Source organism: Humulus lupulus, chromosome 3 (genome assembly GCF_963169125.1).
Source record: "Humulus lupulus chromosome 3, drHumLupu1.1, whole genome shotgun sequence".
NCBI lineage: Eukaryota > Viridiplantae > Streptophyta > Magnoliopsida > Rosales > Cannabaceae > Humulus > Humulus lupulus.
Genome location: NC_084795.1, coordinates 252,487,416 through 252,511,821, shown reverse-complemented (window position 1 = coordinate 252,511,821; position 24,406 = coordinate 252,487,416). Strand labels below are relative to the sequence as shown.

At 34.5% G+C, this 24,406-nt stretch overlaps 5 protein-coding genes across 5 annotated transcripts; 2 read left to right on the top strand and 3 right to left on the bottom strand.

The window, feature by feature from the left end:
* Positions 1-2,852: 2,852 nt before the first annotated feature.
* LOC133825567 (uncharacterized) lies at positions 2,853-4,973 on the bottom strand. Its single transcript, XM_062258493.1, has 5 exons — positions 4,935-4,973; positions 4,525-4,531; positions 4,202-4,420; positions 3,850-4,025; positions 2,853-3,785 (listed from the first exon to the last, which is right to left on the bottom strand). Exons 1-5 carry the CDS (start codon positions 4,971-4,973, stop codon positions 2,853-2,855), a joined length of 1,374 nt encoding a protein of 457 aa, XP_062114477.1.
* Positions 4,974-7,000: 2,027 nt separating this feature from the next.
* LOC133823608 (uncharacterized) lies at positions 7,001-9,400 on the top strand. Its single transcript, XM_062256471.1, has 9 exons — positions 7,001-7,148; positions 7,273-7,392; positions 7,489-7,556; positions 7,959-8,067; positions 8,164-8,237; positions 8,394-8,446; positions 8,631-8,866; positions 8,963-9,014; positions 9,121-9,400. The coding sequence occupies exons 1-9, from the start codon at positions 7,146-7,148 to the stop codon at positions 9,186-9,188; spliced, it is 783 nt and encodes a 260-aa protein (XP_062112455.1). The 5' UTR covers positions 7,001-7,145; the 3' UTR covers positions 9,189-9,400.
* A 6,141-nt stretch (positions 9,401-15,541) lies between these two features.
* On the top strand, positions 15,542-16,707 carry LOC133825566 (uncharacterized). The gene is made up of 2 exons (XM_062258492.1): positions 15,542-15,960; positions 16,044-16,707. The coding sequence occupies exons 1-2, from the start codon at positions 15,542-15,544 to the stop codon at positions 16,705-16,707; spliced, it is 1,083 nt and encodes a 360-aa protein (XP_062114476.1).
* Positions 16,708-16,852: 145 nt separating this feature from the next.
* LOC133823606 (uncharacterized) lies at positions 16,853-20,536 on the bottom strand. The gene is made up of 5 exons (XM_062256469.1): positions 20,308-20,536; positions 18,701-19,597; positions 18,060-18,606; positions 17,751-17,995; positions 16,853-17,670 (listed from the first exon to the last, which is right to left on the bottom strand). The coding sequence occupies exons 2-5, from the start codon at positions 19,595-19,597 to the stop codon at positions 17,410-17,412; spliced, it is 1,950 nt and encodes a 649-aa protein (XP_062112453.1). The 5' UTR covers positions 20,308-20,536; the 3' UTR covers positions 16,853-17,409.
* Positions 20,537-21,042: 506 nt separating this feature from the next.
* On the bottom strand, positions 21,043-23,498 carry LOC133823605 (protein LEAD-SENSITIVE 1). Its single transcript, XM_062256468.1, has 3 exons — positions 23,328-23,498; positions 23,051-23,124; positions 21,043-22,084 (listed from the first exon to the last, which is right to left on the bottom strand). Exons 1-3 carry the CDS (start codon positions 23,345-23,347, stop codon positions 21,384-21,386), a joined length of 795 nt encoding a protein of 264 aa, XP_062112452.1. The 5' UTR covers positions 23,348-23,498; the 3' UTR covers positions 21,043-21,383.
* Between the last annotated feature and the right edge of the window lie 908 nt (positions 23,499-24,406).

The following is a 24,406-nucleotide window of genomic DNA, read 5'->3' as shown; positions in this document are numbered from 1 at the left end:
GGAGGCTGGGTTCTAAGGGAATATGCAGGGGAGGTCGAGCTGGTGCGTTGCTGATTTTTGGCTGATCTGGGTAATGAGCTGCGGCCTGGATTTTGTGTGCTGCGACCTAAGGTGGCTTCTGAGGAAAATATGCCTCTGTCAGGGAGATGAGCCGCGCCATGGCTGTGGTGAGCCGCGACCCATCAGGGCAGATTTGACCAAAATTGTGTTTTTAGCTTAGGGATGCTTACCATAGGCCTCGGGGTTGATCCTACTACTTGGTTAAGTGGGGATTGATGTCCCGGAGGCTAGATATTGGTTTGGGAACTTGTGTTGATCATTTTTATTGATGGTATCCTATATTTGGTTATGACTAGGTGACCGTTAAAGGACTAAAAGTTGATCGTTCTCAAGGGTCGTTCTTTTAATCGTTCTAGCTCGACTTTGAGGTAAGAAAACTGCACCCTGTGTATATGTGACATGCATGGCTATTATCGAAGCATGTTGGTTGATTATTGAGTATGACATGCATGGTTATTATTGATGCATGTCGGTTGATTATTATGTATGACATGCATGGCTATTCTTAATGCATGTTGGTTGACTATTAAACGTGACATGCATGGCTGTTATTGGTGCATGTTGGATTGCTGGATATATTGCATATGATGCATGAGAAACTTGTGATTAGGACATGCTTTGTATACTGGGTATGATATTATTCAGAGCTTGTGCCTCTGTGGTTGTGCATGGTCCTAATTGTACTAGTATCTGTTTAGTAAGCATGATGAACACCTTGTTTACGAGTATTGGGTATGTGATATATAATGGGTGGCATGACTTACTTGTGTATGGCACTGACTAGTCAGAGACCGACCCTAAGGTCGATGAATCATGCATTGAATGGCTCTATGGCATTAATGCTAGACCGACCCTAAAGTCGAGAATCATGCATTGAATGGCTCTATGGCATTAATGCTAGATCGACCCTAAGGTCGATGATCACGCATTGAATAACTCCATGGCATTAATGCGGGACCGACCCTAAGGTCGAAGAACTTATAAGCGCTTGCCTGGTCTATGACCAGATGTTTATAGCCAAGGTATATGACCCCGGTGACTGTTTGTCACATGGCTAGGGGACGCTGTCCATAGCACGACTCTAGAGTCGGGAGGAAGGTTATGTTAGTGACCATTCACGATGCACTTGTCCTGATCAAACTTATGAAAGAATCTCTCATCAGTTAAGCCCTGGTGACCCTATCGTCACATGGCTAGAGGAAGCTGAGCTCATTATTGTGACTTTTGGCTATTGTCACCTATTTGTTTGGACTGATAGTCCTGAATGGTTATTATGATCGTTGTTGATATTATATCATGTTATATTGTGTTTTCTTGCTGGGCTTTGGCTCACGGGTGCTACGTGGTGCAGGTAAAGGCAAGAGGAAGCTGGACCATCCTTGAGTTGGAGAGCTTAGGTGATGATGTGTACATATGCAGCTGCTCGTCCGCCACGGCCGAGGTTTAAAGTGGAACTAGGGTTGAACCCTGTTTTGCCGCTTAGAACGGCCTGTTGTAAATATTTTCTGTAATAGACTCTGAAATTATATTTTCGGGATCCCAAAGTATAAATTAAACGTTCTAGTGAAACGTTCTATCTTATCCAAAGTTTTTAATCCCTAAACCGCTAATCATACTTAGCTCACGATTTTGGCCAAATGACTCGGTTAGCGAGTTTAGCACTGTTTACAAGGCACACAGTAACGGTCCTTGGAGTTTGGGTCGTTACACATTGCATCATTGAACATTCATTAATATTTATGATAATTTATGTTAAAAAAAACGTATGAAAAATATTCATTTCAGACAGACCTGTAACAAAAATTTACAGATAACGCCTTGAACATTAATCCTCATATATTGATGCAAATTTTTTAATAAGTTTTTATAATATTCCATATATTCAATAAAATTCCATAAAGCTTTATCACAAGTAATAGTGATAAGTAGTATTCCAATCACTGTTCTGAAACATACAAAGTTTCAAAATTCAAATAATAAGTATTTTCAATCTATAAGCTTCAAGTATTTTTTTGTTTTTTTGTTCTCAATAGGGGCTGGTTTGTGTAGGTTTTCCGGTTGTGCCCAAGCTCTCCACACCTTCCACATTTAAGCTGATAAGACCCTTCTCTTGCTGAAACAAACCTCTTTTTCCTTGGCCTTCCACTTTTTCTGTTTCCCTTTGGAGGTAGTACTTCTATTTCCTCAACATTAGGTGGAACTCTCCATGTTTTTAGATCTCCCAGTGGATGTATTGATGCATTATAGGTGTTCAACATGGCTTGTTTTGTGAAATAATATGAGCAATATTTTTATACTGAAGTTTCATCTTTCTAATGACTGCCATGGCATGTTCACAAGGTAATTCATCCAAATCAAACTTGTTACAAGTGCATGATTTCTTTGCAATGTCTACAATGTTTGTTGTTAAACCACTGTGTACACTGTAAATGAGTGTGTTAGTTGGTTCTACTTGCAATGAAATAATAAATAATGAATAAGGAAGTATATTAATATAGTGGTATTTATAAATGAAAATAGTTATACTTACAGTCATTCTTAATGACTTGACAAAGTTCTTTCTTAAGTATTCCTCTTGTTTCTTTGGCAAGTATGTAAAGGTTACTTCTGCTTCTATTTTGTTGTTGTAGCTCTATTTTTGAATGAGGTTTCTAAGGCACTCAAGTAATGTTGTTACTGGAAGCTCTCTCATTTCTTTTAGTGTCGCATTAATGGATTCAGCTATGTTTGAAGTCATAGCTGCATATCTACGACTTTTGGAGTAGATTTTTGCCCACTTTTCATATTTAACCTCATTGGCCAGAAAAAGGGCGAATTCCTTCATGTAAACTATCCAAGTCCTTCGTGTATTTCTCAAAATCTTCCATGTTATAAGCTTTTGCAGCAGCATGAAATGCCATGTTGGTTGCTTCTGCATCTGTTCTAAACTTGGTCTTTATGTTGCATAAAAGATAGTGGGAGCACACTCCATGAGTTACATTTGGATAGACATTTTTGATAGCATTCTCTATGCTTTCATGTCCATCTGAAACTATACACAACTCTTCTCTTTCTCCATAACATTCTTTTATTTTTCTGAAGAACCACTCCCACGAATCATTGTTTTCAGAATCTGTTATAGCAAAAGTCAATGGGAAGATGTGTCTATTTGCATCTTGTGTTGAAGCTATGAGAAGTGTAACCCCAAATGGAGCTTTTAGAAATGTTCTATCAACAACAATTACTGGAATGCAATGTTTCCAACCTAGAATTGATTGTCCCATAGCCATAAAAAGATATTTGAATCTGTTTAGACTATCAATTTCCAAATCTATTACAGTACCTGGATTTTTGTGCTTCAAAACGTGCAGATATCGTGGAATGTCTAAGTAGGAATCTTGACTTGACCCATGTACAAAATTAACTGCTTTTTCCTTAGATTTCCATGCTTTTTGGTAACTCATGGAAACTCCATATCTGTCCAACATGTCTTTAGCTATATCTTTAGGTCTATAATTTGTTTTTGGATCTGTGAACTTGGTCTTCACAATGTTCCCAGCCATACTGCTTGAAGCTTGGCAGTGATCTCTAAGAATAATGTCCAAGGAACATGTGTGGGCATGATTGAACTTCCTAACTTGGAACATATCTGTCTTTCCATATCTTGTAGCACGAAATGACCACGTACATTCTGAATCAAGGCATTTCAACTTATATTCTTTTTTGCAAGATTTGTGGACCTTGAACTGGAAATTTTTTTATGGCATAAAGACTAATTACTGTTGTAAGGACCTCTTTGTTTTTGTATACCTGTTTTTCTCTTATTCCATCATAAATCGCATGAGTTATAACTGTAGTTTCTGTTCCGATGTGTTCAGGAATTGATTCATGTTGTCCCTTCTCCAAAATCAAATCTGTAATTTGATTTGCCAATTGAATGAAATTTGGTAGTTCTTGAGGTTCATCTATAGACAATGTTGATGTGTCTGAAATATCATTCACTATATTAAAGATATTATTACTACTTGAACCAACAATAGAACTCATCCTTTGAAGTGCTCCACAGGTGATTGTTTGGTTGTTCTCTGTTACAGTCAAAGGGTATTTTGTGAGTATCTGTCATTTCTTTTGCACTCCAAGAAGAATTGTATAGAGCTATCACTATTGATCTTCAATGGAGGCAATGTTTCTGCAATCTGGTACTTAATTGTTGCATTTTCTGTTGACAAAATGGTAGACAACTCTGTAGACAAGATATTCATTAGTGTTGTAAATGAGCAATCTAATGGTATTAACACTCCAAGCATTTTGAAATCCTCATACACATTATTTTCATTCCAATGACCATCATAATATACCAAAGATGTTATTGGATTCATGTCTGCAAATGAATAAAAAGAAAAAATTAGATTGATATGTAAAGATTCTTTATATTTTCATTACAAAATCAAATAGGAGCAGCAAAGATTTAGCAAAAACAAATACCTTGTTGCTGTAAAGAAGAATGATCTCAAAGTCAACAAAAGCTATTCATTAACACATCCACCAATTAAAATGAGAATTTAACATATAAACTCCTCACATTATGGGTTATAAACTACCAAATTTTGCACAAGCAAGAGCAAATTACTTAAAGATTAATAAATGTTTACAATAAATTGGAGAAATTCTAAGAAAGATCATTATAATATTGTAACATTTTTTTTATAAAAGGTTTTCATGTTTTACAATTGTTACCATGGTAATATTTGTTAATGATTCTGTGGAGAACTGTGACAAAATATATGATTTTGCTAGATTGTCTTAGTGAGTTTCGAAAGTTCTAAACTCCAACTAATTATCTATTATAGATGCAACATGTATCAAGAACAAAATAGAAGAACAATGTAACTTACCATATAATAGATTTCATGTAGTTGTTTTTGTAGACACATCATTTCGAAAATTTCGCAGTAGATTGCATTAGAAAAATTCTGATTTTACCCAGACTTCATGAATTTGTAAGCTCTTGAATCAGTTTTTGATTTGCTTATGGGTTTTCGGATGTTTTGGAGATCTCTGAAATTGGGATGAAGACAACATGTTACAAAAATAGGTTGGGGTTGTAATCGATTTGGTTTGTGGGTTGGGGTTTACCATATATGTGCTATTGGGTTTTGGGCTTGTGGGCTTAGATTTTACTATAAATTTGTAAAAAATTGGGAATATCATAATTTTTTTTGTTATTTTCCGTATATATAAAAGTTTTCCAATTATTTTCAGAGGAAATTACATTTTATATGAGATTTTTAATAGAATGTGCAAAAATATGGTTTTTTTTCAAAAAAAAGTTAATCTATGGCTTTTTTAAGAATTTTCACTTTTATGGGTTTATTTTCCCATATTTTTGTATAAAAGTTGGTTTATGCCATAGTTTTACTCTTAATCAAATTTGGAATGGTATGTTTGTAATTTGATTATTATTTTTTTTAGGTTATTTATTTTTTTATATTGTTTTTATGTTACTAATTTTATATTAAATTTTTCTTTGGTTGTTTTGCAATTTTTTTTTTTTGTAATATGAATTGTTTTTAAAAATATTATTTATTTATTATAAACATGTTTTTTTTAAGATTGTACGTTTTTTTTTTCAAATCCTGGGTAGGGTAACCAGTTATTTGATTGATCTTAAAAAAAAATCCTAGAGCTAGGTTAAATGACATGCACCAGAAGGGGTAACCAATTATCCTGAGATGAGTAACTTTCTGCCATAAGAGGGGTAACCAGTTACCTAAGAGGGGTGACGAGTAAATCATATAAAATATAAAAAGAAACATCAAATTTGAAGGGAAAAATGGAAGAACGCTTCATTAAAAAAGGAAGAAGAAGTAACTATGATTTTAGTAACATAAGCAACGAGTTACCATAAAGAAACCATAAATATACACACACCAGAACGTGAAAGTAACCAGTTACCCTCAGAAATATACACACAAAGAATGTGAAGGTAACCAGTTACCCATTCACGTTTTTATATTTTTATTAGTTTTCTTTCTAAATTTTGGTATTCCTATAAGTGTTACAGTAAAAAAAAAATGCTGAAAAAATTTATTTGAATTTTTTTTATATATAGTGGAAAAAACTATAAAAAAAATTACAATAATAAAAGATAATAAATAAAAAAAATAGTAGAATAATTATGTAATGTTAAAATCTATGTGTGAAAAAAAATGAAAAAAAAGAAATAGAATGAGAAAAGAATAAGTGAAAAAATGAAAAAAAAAACAAAAGAAATGATGAATGAAAAAAAATAGATGAATAAATAAGAATGAAAAGAAGAAGAAGAAAAATAATGGAAAAATGAAAAGAAAAAATATATAAATGAAAAAATTGGTAGAAAAAAATGAAAAAAAAAAAAAGAAAAAAAAAAGCTTATATGTGTGAAAAAAGGAAAAAAAAATGGAAGGAGAAAATAATAAATACAAAAATGAACAAAAAAACTGAAAAAAAATATGGAAAAAAAAAAAGCAAAACAATACAAATTAAAGAAGAAAAAAAATAAATGAATAAAAATGAAAAAAAAAAAAGAAGAAAAAGAAGAATGAAAAAATGGAAAGAAAAAAAGATTTTGGAAAAAAATTGGTAGAAAAAACAAGTAAGGAAAAATAATAAAAATAAATGATGTAAAAAAATAAATAAATAAAATTCCCTTCAAAAACAAAAAAAAAAGAAAACATAACTATGATAAAAAAAATGTCACATTTCTATATTTTAGTTAGCTACTAATTGTGTTTTCCATACTTTAACTTTTTTTTTAATAAATTTCTCATACAAATTAAGAAGAGTATAACTCTCATATTTTTGTACATTAATAATATAAAAACCCTATTTTAAAAAAATTCTCTTATTTTCCTGTCATTCTTTTTAAAGCCCATTTCCATTGGATAACGGACTCAGCACACGTCCATTATTCATATATCCGTATAGGCTCCATTGGGCTCACGTTTGACCCATCAGAAATTACAGTGTTACATAAGGCTCTCCAAGTCAAATTCCAAAACCCCTTCACTTCACGTTAGGGTTTTCTGCTACTCTAACTTCGCGACTGAAATCAAGTTTCTGCAGCTATGGTTCTCTCTCACACACTCACTCTCTCTTTGGGATTTTTCTTTTCGTTTACGTACTGATTGTGAATTTGAATCTGAGACTGATTTCTGTACTTCTTCTTCTTCTTCTTTGCTTGTGAAATTTCAGCCTCAGGGAGATTACATTGAGCTTCACCGGAAGCGCTATGGCTACCGCCCTGACCACTTCGAACGCAAGCGCAAGAAGGAGGCGCGTGAAGTCCACAAACGCTCTTCCATTGCCCAGAAGGTTTTCTCCATGTTTTTTTTTTAGTTCATTTCAACAAACTTTTTCCTCGTAAATATATTGATTTTCGTCATTTATTCTGCAATTTTTATGGAACAGGCATTGGGTATTAAGGGTAAGATGTTCGCTAAGAAGCGCTATGCTGAAAAGGCTCAGATGAAAAGAACGTGAGCTTTCTATCACTTTTATTTTTGTTGTTAATTGTTTACATTTTATTCTATGCACCTTGCTCTTTCTTAATCTGTTCAATTGTAAACTCTGAAAGAAAAGTAGTGGAATTGTATATTTCTTTATTTTGAGCTTGTTTGAGAAAATTTATGTGTAATAAATAAAATGCTGCCTGGAAAAATTTCATGATATATTTATTTCCCCTTTGAAAACAAATTATAATAATGAAAACTGTAACCAAGCTTGCTTTTTTTTTGGACAAATGATTTGTATTATTTGTTGAGGATGGAATTGGTGAATCATTTGGAATTTGTATTATGTGGTGTATTATCTTTATTGTATTGTTTGACATTCTAGTTGTAATTGATTCTGATAATACTTAAGCTTGTGTGTGTGATCAGATTGGCTATGCACGAGGAGTCATCAAGCAGGCGTAAGGTGGATGATGATGTTCACGAGGGAGCTATTCCTTCATATTTGCTGGATCGTGAAAACACAACACGGGCCAAGGTATGTTTTCTTCTCTTATCTTTGGAATACGGAAAAATGATGTATATATGTGTGTGTGTTTTTCAATATGGAGTTCTAACATTATGTCTTAAATAGGTTCTTAGCAATACCATTAAGCAAAAGAGAAAAGAGAAAGCTGGGAAATGGGAAGTCCCTCTACCTAAGGTAAGGTCAAATCTTGCATTACCATAACTTATTGTCTGTGCTAGAAATATTAATGTTTGTTTTCTGACTCTTTCTGGACCTAACATCCATTAGGCTCTTCGTTTTACTTGATATATTAATCATTTGGTTTTGGCTGTAAATTCCTCCATTCTTTAGGTAAGGCCTGTGGCTGAAGATGAGATGTTCAAAGTGCTCAGAACTGGAAAACGCAAGAGTAAGATAGTAGTGAACTTTTGTGTTTAGGATTTTCTCATGTTGTATGCCGCAGAAGCTTTTTTCAAAAACTTTGGGCTGTGCTAATAATTCTATCTTCATTGTAGTTGTTCAATTCAATGCGTCTTTGGTTATGATTAGTGCCACTTCCATTAACATTCACGATTGTGTATTTTTATTTATAGCTAAACAATGGAAGAGGATGATTACAAAAGCCACATTTGTGGGACCTAGTTTTACAAGGAAGCCTCCAAAGTACGAACGGTTTATTCGTCCTAGTGGACTTCGATTCACAAAGGCTCATGTAACACACCCTGAATTGAAATGCACTTTCAATCTTGAAATAATTGGAGTAAAGAAAAATCCTAATGGACAAATGTACACTTCTCTTGGTGTCTTGACAAGGGGTACCATTGTTGAGGTACCATCCTCCGTTGCCAATTGTCTCTCTAATAGATTTTTTTTGCTACCAGTGTTGTGTCTAACCTTGTTTTGCTTGTTCTTCTGAGAACTTCAGGTGAATGTCAGTGAGCTTGGTTTAGTAACTCCAGCAGGAAAAGTTGTATGGGGTAAGATTCCAATATAACTGTGATTATCACTCCTAACGGTACCATTGTAGACCTTCAGTCATTTTCTATATTTGTTTTTTTCTTACTCGCATGTGTTTGGATATAGGGAAATACGCTCAGGTGACAAACAACCCAGAGAACGACGGTTGTGTAAATGCAGTATTGCTCGTCTAGGAAGGTTTGAAAATGTTTTGGTGAAATACTAATCCTGTTTTGAACGACTAAGTCACATAATTTTTTTTAGGCTGTTCCACCCCTGAATTAGAGAATGTGATTATATATATGATGGATTCTCGTCTGGACCACAAAATTTTGTCTTAATACATTTTTATTTGCTAATGTAAGAACTCGTTTGATCAAGTAATACATTAAAGCTTGTTTATTTCTTTTTGTTCTCAATACGTTTAAAATTCTAGTTGAAACAAAAATGTGGTATGACCTCGTGGAGAAATGTTTTCCTATTGTGCTGATTAAGGTGAAAGATTCGTACTGTGGCGTTATAATTTGAATTTTAAATATGACATCGTTAAACCAATGTCCATTTAACCAAAGAAGATTTTGACACTTTGATTTCATTTGTAAGATATCATAGTGGAGACTGGAGAAAAGAATGTGTGATCGGCTTTGGAAGGTCTTAAAGTTAAAAAACCTTGAATCTTTAACAATGTATTTACAAATAAAATTTAGGGTGCTTCTATATTTTAAGTAGTCCATTATTTATAATAGATTTCTCATAAATTCGATTTCTTCCAGCATTTCTAAAAACTATTTAAGTGCCATTATAATTTATTATTAAAAAAATGAAAACATCCTTGACATTCTTAATTAAAAAATAATTTTTTAATAATATGAAGTTAAATTATAATATTATTTGTGGGGCAAATTCTATAGTCTCTCGTTCATTGCCGTATAAAAGTAAGAATAACAAGATCCAATGGTTATCTTATAGTGGTATAGGCACACTCTTCATAAATAAATATACATTTATGATTATTGGTAAAAACTTCTTATTTTTACATTTTTTACTGTTAAACTCCCATTCTTTTTTTTTTTGCTGATAAAACCTTCCAATCCATTAGCAAATCTAAGATCTTTATTTTTTTTGTTATCTACTGTTGTAAATATGCATTAACGTATGTGGCGATCTCTTTTTCGTCCATATTATACTCTACTAATTATTTTAAATTAAAAAGTAACTAAAAACTAAAAATAAAAAAGAAAGTTAATCCCCTCTCTCTCCCCCGATACCTCTCTTCTTCCTCTTTTTTTCTTTCACTTCTTCTTCTTCTTTTTCTTCTTCTTCTTATATTTCTTCTTTTTTCTGCAAATCCACCCACACAACCCACCTGTGACTCCACCCACGCAACCCCAACCGCGACCTCCGAGCTACCATCTTCGCCGCCCAGCCTTGCGAATGGAGAAGTTGCAAGAAGAAGAACTGGGGAGATCGAAAGAGAGAGGGAGGGAGATCGAGAGAGAGAGAGGAGGAAGATCGAGAGAGTTTTGGGTAGAGGGAGATTGATCGAGAGAGAGATTTGGGTAGAAGAAGAAGAAAAAGAAAAAAGAAAGCAAAAAAAATTAAAAACAATTTTTAATTTTATAAAATTTTTAATTTATGATTTTTTTTTTAATTTTAAATCTTTTTTTATTATTTTTAAATAATTTTTACAATATTTAAATAAATAAATAACGTGGACTAATAAAAACGTGCCACATGTGTCATTATGTACACATGGATTGTCCACTATAGCAGTTAACAGACTGGAATGAACTTTACTTTAAATTTGCCGACGGAATAAAAAATTGGGAGGTTTCACGAGCGAAAAAAAAAAAAAGAATAGGAGGTTAAGTGTATAAGAATGTAAAGATGAGAGAATTTTGCCACTAATTAATCTTTATTGAGATAATAAGACGTATAACACCAAATACTGACACTTATTTAATTTTTCATCTTTTATTCAACATTGATTATCTTTAGCCTTTTTCTGTCTAAGAGTACTTTCAATGGAAGAGATAAAATGTCTAATTCTTTATAATATAGATAAAAATTTGTTAAATAGTCTTTTAATGGGTGATGTAAAGTTATATTTATTTACCTAAATGAATAGTATTTCTCTATATATAGTGAAATACTATTCATCAAGCTATAAATATTTTATTATTTTTTTATAAAATTTTGTATATATATATATATATATGAGTGTGATACTATTATATTTAATTATTTTATTACTTAAAATGAATAAAATATTTTTTTTAAATATAATATTTAAATGATGTAGATAAAAAATAGAGAAGTTGATATATGGTATAATGTAAAAGTTTGAGTTAAATTATAAAAAAAATATGTTTTGATGGTATATTTTGTAATGCACTTTCTCTATAATATTTAGCTAAAACTCACAAAACATCTTCTATCAGCTCTTTTATACATATATTTATAATAGATATACACAAACTCCAATTAATTCATATCTACATTTACATATCATTTATATAATATTTTAATATTATTTTTTTTTTTATAAACTTTCTTTCTCCCATTAGTATATATATTTATTATTATTTTTTAATTATTTTATTTTACTTTAATTAATAAAATATGTTTAAAGATATAATATTTAAATGATATAGAGAAATATATAGAGAAACTGATATATTGTAAAATGTAAAATTTAGAGGTAAAATAAAAAAATATATTTTTTGAGAAAATATTTTAAAAGTAGGAGTAGAATATACATTAAAAGTGCTCTAAGTGACTTTTTTTTCTTAGTACTTTGTCACATTGTTGGTTTGATGCGGCATTGCTATTGCCTCTATCATCACCTGTATTAGACTTTTTTTTAATCAGTATTTTGTCACATCATTGGTTTGATGTGGCATTGTTAGTTCATCTATCATGGCTTGTTTTACATTTGCATCGTTTTATTTTAAATATTTAGACATAAAAAATAAAATAAAAAAAAATTTTGTTAAAATAAAATTTTTTTAAAAATTATACATTAATTTTTAGAAAATTACGAAGATAAGATAAAAAAATAATTTAAATTAAAGAATATCAAATGAGAAAAAGTGTTAAGGATAAATTAAACAAAAATTAATCTCATTTTTTTAATGAATGGAGTGTCTATATCTCTTCTATATAAAAAATGTGTAGATAAAGAAAATTTTTTGTTTTAACGGTTTTTAATTTTTTTCAGTTAACTTTAACGAAATATCCTTATATTTAACCGTAAACTTAAATAAAACTAAATAAATAATTAAACAAATTAAAATATGATATTTTTGAGATATTTACAATGATAATTATTTGAAAATAATAAAACTATATATTTTATAACTTAAATAAAATTTAATATTATATTAAATATATAATCTATAATCTTTTGTTGTCACTGCCAAATTCAAAAACTAGAACAAACATAAACTTAAACAAAAATAAATTGATGAATTAATTAAAATAGTATATTTTTGTGATATTTTATTATAATTTAAATAATTAAATCATATTTATTTAAAAATAATAAAGGCATAAATATCATTTTTTTTTATCTTATTTGTGTGATAGTTTATTTTTTATCAAGTGATTGTAGCTTTTTTTCTTCATCAAATTCACCAAAGAACATTGCAAGATATATTAGAAACAAAAAATAGTTGATGCATATATACTACTGTCTACACTATGACTTTTTCTATTTCTATTATTAATTTATTTTTAAATATTATAGTATTTATATATATGTCATATAGTCATGTAAATATATATCAATATCAACGTTGTATTTAGATGTCATATATATAGAAATTATTTATATAAATATTTGTATATACTATAGAACTATAATTTATTCTATTACATATATATATATATATTTTTTAAAATAATAAACGAGTTTTTATTAAAATTATAAAGAATATGTACAACTTTAAAACTAAACAAACGGACCTACGTTACTTTTACCTAGTATTATATATAGGGAAATTTTACCCTTTATGCATCATAATATATTTAATTTTTTTTAAATGACAACATAAAAATTCTCCCCATATTATGCCCCCTCTTATATTTTGGACACAAATACCCTCCTCCCCTCCTCACTCAAATTTAACACTTCACTCTCTCTATCTCTTTCTCTCATCCCTCATTTACAACCATTTTTTCACAGCTCGGAGGTGGAACGGATTGGAAGTTTCTTGGCATTTTTAAGAGAAAAAATCATGGGTAAGTATCATTTCATTAATTTACTTATGAATATGAAATGTCATAGTTAGATATTAGATTCGAACTGTTCTGCAGTTGAGTTTGTATTTTTTTCTGCAACTTTTGAACTGTTCTTCGGATCTGAGATTTCCAAAATCGATAGTACATCGATGCTCCATCGATTCCCCATCGATTTCATGTCGATGCTAATGCGAACATCTAAATTAGATGATATTTTCGATGTAATATCGATGGTGTATCGATGTTGAATCGATGTCATATATGTTGATTTGGTTCAGCGTCGATATGGCATCGATATGGCATCAATGTGGCATCGATATTACATCGAAATTGAATCGCATACATAGGGCAACCATTAGCATCGATGCCATATCGATACTGAGGCGAATTTCGACGTTAGTATCGATGTAATATCGATGGTGTATCGAAATGCCATCGATGCCATATATGTTTATTTGGTTCAGCGTCGATGTAGCATCGATGTGGCATCGATGTAACATCGACGCTGAACCAAATAAACATATATGGCATCGATGACATTTCGATGGTACATCGATGCCATTTCGATACTGAGGCAAATATATAATTTCGATGTTGGTATCGATGGTGGTATCGATGATGTATCGATGTTGAATCGATGCCATATATGTTTATTTGGTTCAGCGTCGGTAAGGCATCGATGTGGCATCGAAATGGTATCGCATCGAAATGGCAACCATCAGCATCGATGATGCATCGAAATGTCATCGATGTGGCATCGATTTTGAACTACAATACAGATTTTCATAGGCATCGATTTACCATCGATTCTTCATAGATTACACTTTATTTTTATAATTTTCTTATGTTTTTTTTTTTGTAAATTTGCAGGTTCCAGAGTTAATATAATTGTTTCTTACAATGGTGTTTGGGAACAAAAAGGAGAAAAATGGAATTTCAAAGCTAGTTCGAACACTATAATACATGTACCAATTGATGTTGGTTACATAGAATTATTGGAGAAGTTGTATTCAAAGTTGAAAGTGGATAGGTCATTGTTTGACTTAAAGTTGGAAGTGCCGTTTACATGCAATGATTTTAGTGTAGATCCCATTGAAATCACAGATGATGAAGGAGTTAGTGCTCTTATTCTTGAAATTCAAAGTCCTTAAAACATCGGGTTCCTTTATGCGTTAGTTCGATTGCAAAGAACATTGCTCTTATTGATCCATCTCCTAGAGCGAGTGTTAATATGGAAAATCATAATCAATCATGCACGGCTATTCCACAAACAGCTACTGGGCCAAGTGTATGCATGGGAGGTCCTAGTCATAATGAAACTTTTTTTCCCCCAACAAATCTCCCGCATGATGATGGGTATGAGTATGAGCCTTATGTCAATGACGATCCAGTTGCCCTTTTTGGTGATGATGATGAAAGAGTTGAGGGGTGCAGTAGTTCTGATGATAACTCAGAGGATCAATTGTCGATGCTACATGTGGTTCAAGTAGATAATTTAAATGTACGACCATTGCCAAGTCGTCAAGAAAGCCAAGGACGGAGGACTGCTGGATCAGAGAGCAGTCGTCCAACTACACAAGATGATGGAAATAGATGGAGTTCTCCAGCGTATACTGCTGAAGATATCCCATGCCCCTCTTATGTTATCCCCACGTTATCTGGGGTGAGTTGTGGAGTAATAGAAGTTGGGAAAGTTTTTGAGAACAAGTTAGAGTTGAAGACGAAGGCACACTTGTATGCAATGAAGCAGAACTTCGAGTTTGTGGTGAAGAATTCAGGTACTGAAGTTTGGTATATCACTTGCAAGGATCCTGATTGTGGGTGGAGATTGAGGGGGAAGAGAATTCCTAAATCTGATATGTTCGAGATAACTCGTTTCACCAACAAACACACTTGCTCACTTGACCTCCGACATAAAGGCCATCGCCAAGCTGCACCTTGGGTTATTGGTCATTGCATAAAGAAAAAATATCAGACTGGATCGAATGCATACATGGCAAACAACATAAGAGAGGACATTAAGAATGATTATGGCATTGAGTTGTCATATGGAAAAGCTTGGAGATGCCGAGAGAATGCTCTTTCTTATGTTAGAGGGACACTGGAAGCATCCTACCAGAAGTTACCATCGTACCTGTTCATGCTTCAACAGAAAAATCCCAGGACGTTGACAGATTTTGTCACTGAGGAAGATCGATTCAAATATTGCTTTTTCTCACTCGGAGTTAGTAGAAGAGGGTTTCGTACATGTCGTCCTGTGTTATGTGTGGACGGTACCTTTTTAAAGACAAAATACGGTGGGTAGATGTTATGTGCAGTCGCGCTGGATGCAAATAACCATCTATATCCAGTTGCATTTGGTATTGTGGATAGTGAGAATCATGATTCTTGGAAGTATTTCATGTCAAAGCTAAAAGAAGCGATTGGGGAAGTCGAGGACCTGGCGTTTGTATCTGACAGGCATGCAAGTATTACACATACCTTGGAAACTATTTTCTCCGATGCCTATCACGGTGCTTGCTACCACCACATTAGTATGAATGTGGTTGCTAAATTCAAGACTGATCATTGTCATGTGTTGATGTATAATGCGACATATGCTTTTAGGAAATTCGAGTTCCACGCTAACTTCGAAAAAATCAAATCAAAAGACCCAGCCATTGTTCAATACCTAGAAGGAATGGGTTTTGATAAGTGGTCCCGTGCTTACTTTCCTGGAAATAGGTATGTCATTGTCAATTGTATTTTAATGTATGAAATCTTCTAAATGTATGTTACTATTAAATTTTAGTTTTCCTGGATACTAGGTATAATATAATGACAAGCAATTACGCTGAAAGTTTCAACAATAAGACCCGGGACGCTAGGAGCTTTCCGATATCTACATTCGTCGAATTTATTCGCTTCACACTACAGTCCTGGTTCTGTAATAGGAAAGAAACTAGCGAGAAGACAACTACCACTCTTGCACCGACCTATGAGAAAAATTTGGTGGATATGGCTGAGAAAGCTCGATTCTTGATTCCTTATGCAATAGGGAGGCATGAGTTCCATGTGTTAGATGGTGAGCTGAATGGTGAAGTCGACCTCCTGAATAAGACATGCACATGCGGCGTGTTTCAGATTATTGGTATCCCATGTGCTCATGCACTATCTGGATCCCTTAAGCAAGGGGTGAACTTTTATTCGTTGTGTTCAGATTACTATAAAATTGAGACATGGAGGTCCTCTTACACAGAATCTATATATCCTACTGGTAACGAGGAAGAGTGGATTGTTCCACATGACATTATGACAATAACAGTGAGAACACCTGCGCAGAAAAACCCGGTTGGTCGTCCAAAGAAGAAACAAGGTAGGCCTAAGACGAAACGCCATCCTTCCAATGGAGATAAATTGGTTGTTCCACGCAAGTGCAGCACTTGTGGAGGTCTAGGCCATAATAGGGCAACTTGTAAAGTTCGTGTTTGAAATTTATGGCATCAATGTTAAACTTTTTATTTGGGTACTAATGGTCTTTGTTACTCTTTTTATTTGTGTATTGATGGACTTTGTTACTCTTTTTATTTGTGTATTAATGGACTTTGTTACTCTTTATATTTGTGTATTAATGGACTTTGTTAATCGAAACGACATTTTTTATATACAATACTAAGGAGAAATATACTATTGTGTGTCATCGAAATCAAAATAAATGTTCTAACATCAAGGGTACACATTCTCATAAAAAATGTCGATGCATAATTTATCCCTGAAGTACTGAATGTTGTCCTCGATGGCATATGATAAGGGAATGTCTCTAAGAATGAACTCCAAGTGTTTGATGGCGAATACACCGCAATCTCCGCTGAAACCAAGAAATCTTTATTGTGAGTGTATTGAAAATTAAAGGAGAACATTATTGAAAATCTGAATTTAGTACGTCTACCTGGTTCTAGACTGTGGGACAATATCAGTGGACATGCGCCGCCAATCAAAGTTTGGAACGGTGATCTTCGGTCTAGCTATTTTCAACTTGGGGTGTCCTTTAAACATACCAGAAGCGTTGAGTAAAGATGGAAGCATCCTAGTCCAAGGCTCCATCAACTCAGACAACTTATTATGGCTAAAGTTAGAATGATCTGAGTCAAATACAGTGATCATCCAATCAGCGAAATTTATTTCGCAAAGGACCTAGTGCCGATTTTCCATGCACCAGTGGAAGTAGACCTCGTTGCAATCACCCCAAGGCTTCTTGTACTTTTTGGCATCTCCTTTCAGGAAATCAAGAATGTCCGAGTCCCATTGGTAAGTCCTGCCATTTTTCTTGAATTCCTCGTATCTGGCAGGAATATATTGTGCAAATGATGAATCAAGTACGGTGGCTTTCACGGGGTACGTCTTCGGCAACTCAAAAAGACGTCTCTGTATAAGATAATTCGCAGCGTCGAGATGCTGCAAATAAATAGAGTAACGTTAAGGAATAGTGGATTGTTAAAATGAGATAAATGTTCTAACAAACATAAGAGACTTACAGTTTCTGCCAGCCATTCTTTTGCCACCTTCAACTTCAAGAACCAAACAGGGGTCCCATCACAACATTCCAACTTCCTCGGTCTGCTGTTATCAATCTCACCGAGTACCCATCGGTTAAAAGTTGTCAACATATCTTGATCCAACACCTTTAAAGGAAGGATTGTAACTGGGTCCTTGAACTTTGGTTTCTTGGCTGCTGGAGTATAGTCCTCGTACCTTACTGGTCTCTGTCTAGTACGCTTACCTATAAAGGAGCAATTAGTATCTAATCTTTTTAAAACAAAAAAAAACTCATGGATTAGTCGTACCTAAGACCGTCTGCACTGGCTGAGAAGGTGTGGCTTCTCCAACAGAAGGCTCGTAACATGAGGGGAGAATGTCGTACTCTACATCATTTGTTGGAGTGAGTGCATGAGTATGTGCAGGAGTAGGTGCAGGAGTAGGTATACCACCTAGTGTTGCCAGCTTCTCTAATATGACTTCTTGATTTTTAAGGACGATACCTAGAGTGGCCTTAACATCGTCCACTGCACCTGATAGTCTGGCTATCTCACCCAACACCTCCTCATAAGCCCCAGGAGCAAGAGTAGGAGCAGGAGCAGAAGTAGGTTCTGTACTAGTATCTGGAGCAGACTCTGTCGGGGCATCCTCCACAAATATGCCAGCCTCAACGGCTATCTCAGCCACCGCAACAGCCTCTGCCTCAGGATCGTAAGGTCTTCCATCCTCTGGTGCAGGCTGGATCATATTCTGCAGCATCGCATACCTAGGAGCATCCCCCTCTGTCCTCTGATATACGGCATCAAAGAAGTCTCGCTCATTTGGTCGAGGCCTTAGGATAGAAATGCATGACAACTGTAATGGAAACACAACAATCAAATTAGAAATGACATAAGTTGATTAGTATAATTCAAAATTTCTTGAATTATTTAAATGTATTATAACTTACATGTCTCCTCGCAAGTACATCCTTCAAATGCAAATGCTTTGGCTGGCCTATGCTCTCCCACTGTAGCATCCTAGGGAACTTGAATCCACAGGGCTTGGCGTGTTCCTTCTGTAAATCAAGAATTGTCTCGTACGCCCAATATTGCAAGGCTGGTGGATACCCCTTGCAAGTGTACTTTGCCTCCACCTTAAAACCCTTAGAAGACTCCACCTCAGTGATCTTCTTCGCCTTCTTACCTGGTATTGTACCACCAATCGCTTTCATATCTCTATTGAATTGTTTCACAGTTGTATCGAATGAAAGGGATCCCCATGGATACTTCTCAAAATAATCTAAATCCTCGACCATCGACAATGAATCTCGCCAAATAGCATTGTCGTTCTCAGCGCCCAATAGTATCCCCTCCACAAAGTAAACCAAACCGAGCTTGTACAAATCATCAGGTACATCGCACATACTAAAAGCTCGTTCCAAGATACTGAACCGAATGTCTTTTTCGGGTTCCACACTGAAATATGTATCAACTAGGCGGGAGGAAGTAATGTGAGGTTCAATGTCAACGGCAAGTGGTGGACAGGAGCAGCTCAGGCCGGTGATAATGGCAAACTCGTGCACCCCAAACTTACATAAGTTTGGGCCCATCAAGAAGTACACCTCATCGCCACGCGGAGACTTGACCTTCCGCAAAAGTAGTGTGTGAACCAATGCCCCAGAGAACGAAAAGGGAGGGGCTGTGAAGAATGGTCCAAAAACAGACTCATTCACCCTCCCCAACAATCCATGCTCCTCAAATCTTTTCTTCAATTTTGTTAACCTCCCGGAACCCCTATAGGTCAAACGACCGACATAATGATCCTCCATAGGGATCTCAAGTGGTGGGATACGTTTGGGTGGCATCTGCAAAATATCCAAAAAAAAAAAAGAATTAGTTGAATTTATAAAAAATACTCAATCTGTTGTTGTCATCGAAATGGGATCGATGTACCATCGAAATAGCATCGATGGAGCATGGAATCGATGCCATATATGTTCAGCATCAACATGACATCGATGTGGCATCGATAAACCATCGTTTGCCATCGATTATGCATCAGTATCGACATGGCATCGATATATACCATCGATGGCCTTTCGAGTCCACATCGATGCTCCATCGATGCTCCATCGATGCCATGTCGATGCTGATGCGAACATCTAATTGAGATGTTATTTTCGATGGTGTATCGATGTCGAATCGATGCCATATATGTTCAGCATCGATATGGACTCGATGTGGCATCGATTATACTTCAGTATCGATTATGCATCGATGTGGTATCGATAAACCATCGATTATGAAAGAATCGACATGGCATCGATATACCATCGATGGAGAATCGATGGAGCATCGATTACTCACTGTATGTCATCGATGGAGCATCGATGTGGAATCGAAAGAACATCGACCCACAAAATTTTTGCAGAATTTGCAGAATGCACATAGAATCAAACCCATTTTAAGCTACATTTTTTGCAAAATAAAGATTAACAATCAAACCCATTTCATCGATTTATACATTACAATTCAATTTTTTTTTAAAAAAACACATGAAATCCGAATGTCTTACCTTACCGTGGCCGGAGATCGAGAAGACGGTGGCAACGGCGACTGTGGGGAGAGAGAGAGCTTCGCCTGAGATGGTGAGAATGTGACCCGAGAGAAAATAATGAGATAGAAATGAGAGAGTTTGGCTGGGAAGAGGGAAGAATTTGGTTTGGCTAGGAAGAGGAAAGAGTTTGGTTTGGCTGGGAAGAGAGAAGGTGAGAGGTCTCGGTTGATATGGGTATTTTTGTCCAAAATTTTAAAATGGCATATATATGAGAGATTTTTTTATGGTGGCATTTAAAAAAAAATTAAGTATGTTATTATACATTCTGTCTAAAATTTCCCTATATATTCTTACTTTACTTTTAACTAGTATTATATATATTCTTGAAGTGTAAACATTATCATCTATAATTAATATTAATATATAAATATTAACCTGTTATTATAAGTGAAACAATATCCAAGACTACCAAATCTAACTTACCAAAGTTACTTGTTATGAAGTATTTGCCTTATTTGTGACTTAAAATAGAAATAAAATATAAACATAAATAATTTACAATTCAAAATTATTAGTCATTAGTGAAATTACAACTCAAATTTTATGCTTCTAAATATTATTTTCATTAAAATTGATAAACTAATCAATATTAAAAAAATTCGTTTTGAAGTGTTCTCTCCATAGACAGCAATCCTCCATTTTGTCTTCAAGATAGGTCCTGCACAAAAGCTTCTCACGAAAGAAAAAAAGAAGTGAAGACAGCAACAACAATTTTGTATCTCTGTCGACTGATTCAAATACAAGTTTGAACTCAAAGTTGTGAGAACCCCGAGTTAAGTTTGGGTTCAAACTATGGTAACTGCTAGGTTTATGACCATAAGCAGTCACCTAGAATACATATAATATATAAATACACATATTCGAAGCTCTTGAACACTTCTCAACAGATAAGAAATGAAAACATTTCCAATAGAAATAAGCATTCAATAGTATTAGAGATTATCACTCCAGGAAAAGACCAATGCATATTATAGGGAAACTTGATTCGCACATGTGAAAAGCACGAACCAAATAGCAACCATCAAACTCCGTGGTCATCGGGTGACAATCTGGGATGACTCTTGGAGTGGAGATGCTGAAATTTGGGATTCAACAACTTGGAGCAAGCCAGTCGCCAGCCTTCTAGTCAAATCCTCCACAGGTACCTTCTCCACATCCCTTCTCATTCCGATATCAGCAGCATATCTACTAGCACAATAGACTCCAACAGCTGTTGCCGCCATCCCATAAATATTGGTGGTAACAAGACGCAAAGGCGTGGACAGGACAGCAGCTAGAGGTCCTCCTATTATCGACACAGCTTGACCGCTTTGCCCGATTGTTCCTTGATCAACAACAAGCAGTCCAGTTTTGCAGTAGATAGTAAAGTCTTCACAATTGTTCTTGAAAATATTATAGCAGCCGAATCCATTGTCAAGTAGGTACTTTGCTCGATGTACCACAATGTTAGCTGGGTCTGAGACAGCTAAGGTGCAAGTTCCACCACGAGCTTTTGCAAGAAAAAGAGCTGGGTTAACAGCATACTGGAAACGGTACAAGATGCCTCCAGCAAGGAAACATTTCAGGCATGAGGAAACAACCCCGCTGCCTTCATCAGGTGAAGTGCAATCGGGGCAGTGCTCCAGTGATCGAGCCGGTCCAGAACTAACCAAGAGGAGATCCAAGACAGTCCCTGTTCCCACTTCTTGGCCACGTCTGGTGAAGTGAATCACTGTGTCATCTCCAACATAGATGCCTGTAGGAATGTTATCTCACTTTCAGAATATTTCTAAACAAAAAGGGAAAAATTAATTTCAAAGTTACATATACAATATAATATTTGTTACAAGTTACACTAAAAATTATATACAGTGATGTCATTAAAAACAACTATTTTTCGGTGAAACCACACCATTTTAAATTGTGTTGACACACGTGGTCATTTGTGTGTCTCCCTAATATTACTTGTATAGTAAATAGAATAATGAGAATAAAAAAGTTTCAGTCTTGATCAAGTATAAAAACTGACTTCATAACCAAATATTTTGAAAATTGCAGGGATAGCAAAAGTAGAAAGGTGTTCCCATTCATAAATTCTGTAAGGATAACTCTTTAATTTATCAGATGATGCTTACAGCTACATTTCACCTCAATGATTACTAGAAAAAAAGGAAGATTCAATCTGTTATGTATCTATCTTCTTCTCCATAACTTCAGCAATTCATTTTGTAAAACTAATATAAACTTGCTATGATCCAACACAAATAATAATAATGAATGGATACAAAATGTGGAAGTGGGTAGTCAGTACCCTTGGCAACTTCCTAAAGCGCACAGCAAATATAGCAATAAGATCCATTTCCTATGTTTCAGTTCTTCATATACTACCCATGTTGCAATAACCACTTGATCTTATGTTCCAATAATTCAGAACCATAATACCACTTGCATAATTAAAAGTTATTTTCTACTTGAAACATGTAGAGCCTTACTACACTAACTGTACAAGCCCCAACTCGTTTCAACCAAAGCTGCTCACATATAGATACATATAATGATCAATGCAAGACTAGAAGTAGAAACGTCAAAAACCATCAACTTGCATGTATATTATTAGTTAAATCAACAAATGTAGTTGATAATATATATATAAGAACTTTTTTTAAATACACTTATAACACAAACTATTTGAAACAAATGAGAACTAAAAGAGGAGGAGAACCGTGATGGGCATAAATATAAGCAGTCCTCCAAGAATAGATATGATCCCCTGGCTTGAGAGACTCCTTAGCCACTCTGCACCCATAATTTCCACATCAATATCCACAAAATCCAACGATCATAAAACCCCATAGCCCAGTTTGGCTTTTATCCAGGAGAAATAAAAGACTAAATCTCAATCTACCATTATGCTAATTGTTTTTCCCTCACTTTCCTATCAAATCTCCCCAACCGAACAGAATCAAAAAGCAAACATATATATTTATGATAAAGAATACCTATTAGAGAGTAGCCCCATCACCAAATTTTAGTCGTGAAATTTCTTTCCGGGAAAACTTTGATAGGGCGGTGGAAAGAGTTTTATACAAACGGAAAAGAGAAAGATAAAACCAGAAGATACGCCGTTTTACAACATCATGCCAACGCGGAATGGCGGGGAAATGACGGTTTAGGCCCTCCATTGAACGCTTCTTTGTTAAGCAAACGATAAAGACAGCAGTGACGGGACTTTACACGTGGCGGTATGGGATGTCAGTGTAGTTTGACGCGGGGTGGTCGACAATGCACTGAAGCCGATTGGGCCTTCATTTCTGGCCCATTAATTCACGTATTAATTAGAGAAATTTACATTTTTCACATTTTTTATTATCTTAATTTCAAAATTATCCACCTTAATAAATATGGGATTTGAATCACCTACCAAATAATATTGCTTCTTTCTCTCTCTTTTCTCTCTCTCTTCTCTACCACTTTATAATAAAATTTTCGCCACACCACACCACTAGTCGTTTGGGCTCAAGAGTAGTATCATCGCGACCTACTCTTCAAAATGATCATTTTGATACGTGGGAATCATATGTGTTTCTCGCCATCATCAAAATCAAAAGTAATTATTTGGTTGCTTACGGTACCAATTAGACATTAATTAGTTACCTTTCTACAAAAAACTTTATATTGGTTGTTATACCTGAAATTTGGCACTTCCACATGGCGGCCCGCGAAGCGATGACATGTCAAGACAAAGTGTCGGGGCACCACGGTCACCACCAGCCACCGTAAGGAGTGGCCCTCGCCACTCCCCCAATACGCAAGCAAAGGCGGGACTCGCCAACGCCGACCTACTTCTCCCATCACGTGAAGCCAAATGATCCCCAAATGGCCACGCCAACTTTAATTGTAAGAAGAAAAGGGTCCAAGCCGATTTCCCTAAAAGCATGTAAAGACATTTTATTTATTTAAATAAAAGTACAATTTTATTATATTTGAATGTTATAATTATTGTTTGAATTAATTATATAATAATATCAAGAAAATTTCTTATTTCATGAGAATATGATCTTGTATTAGTACGAGAGAA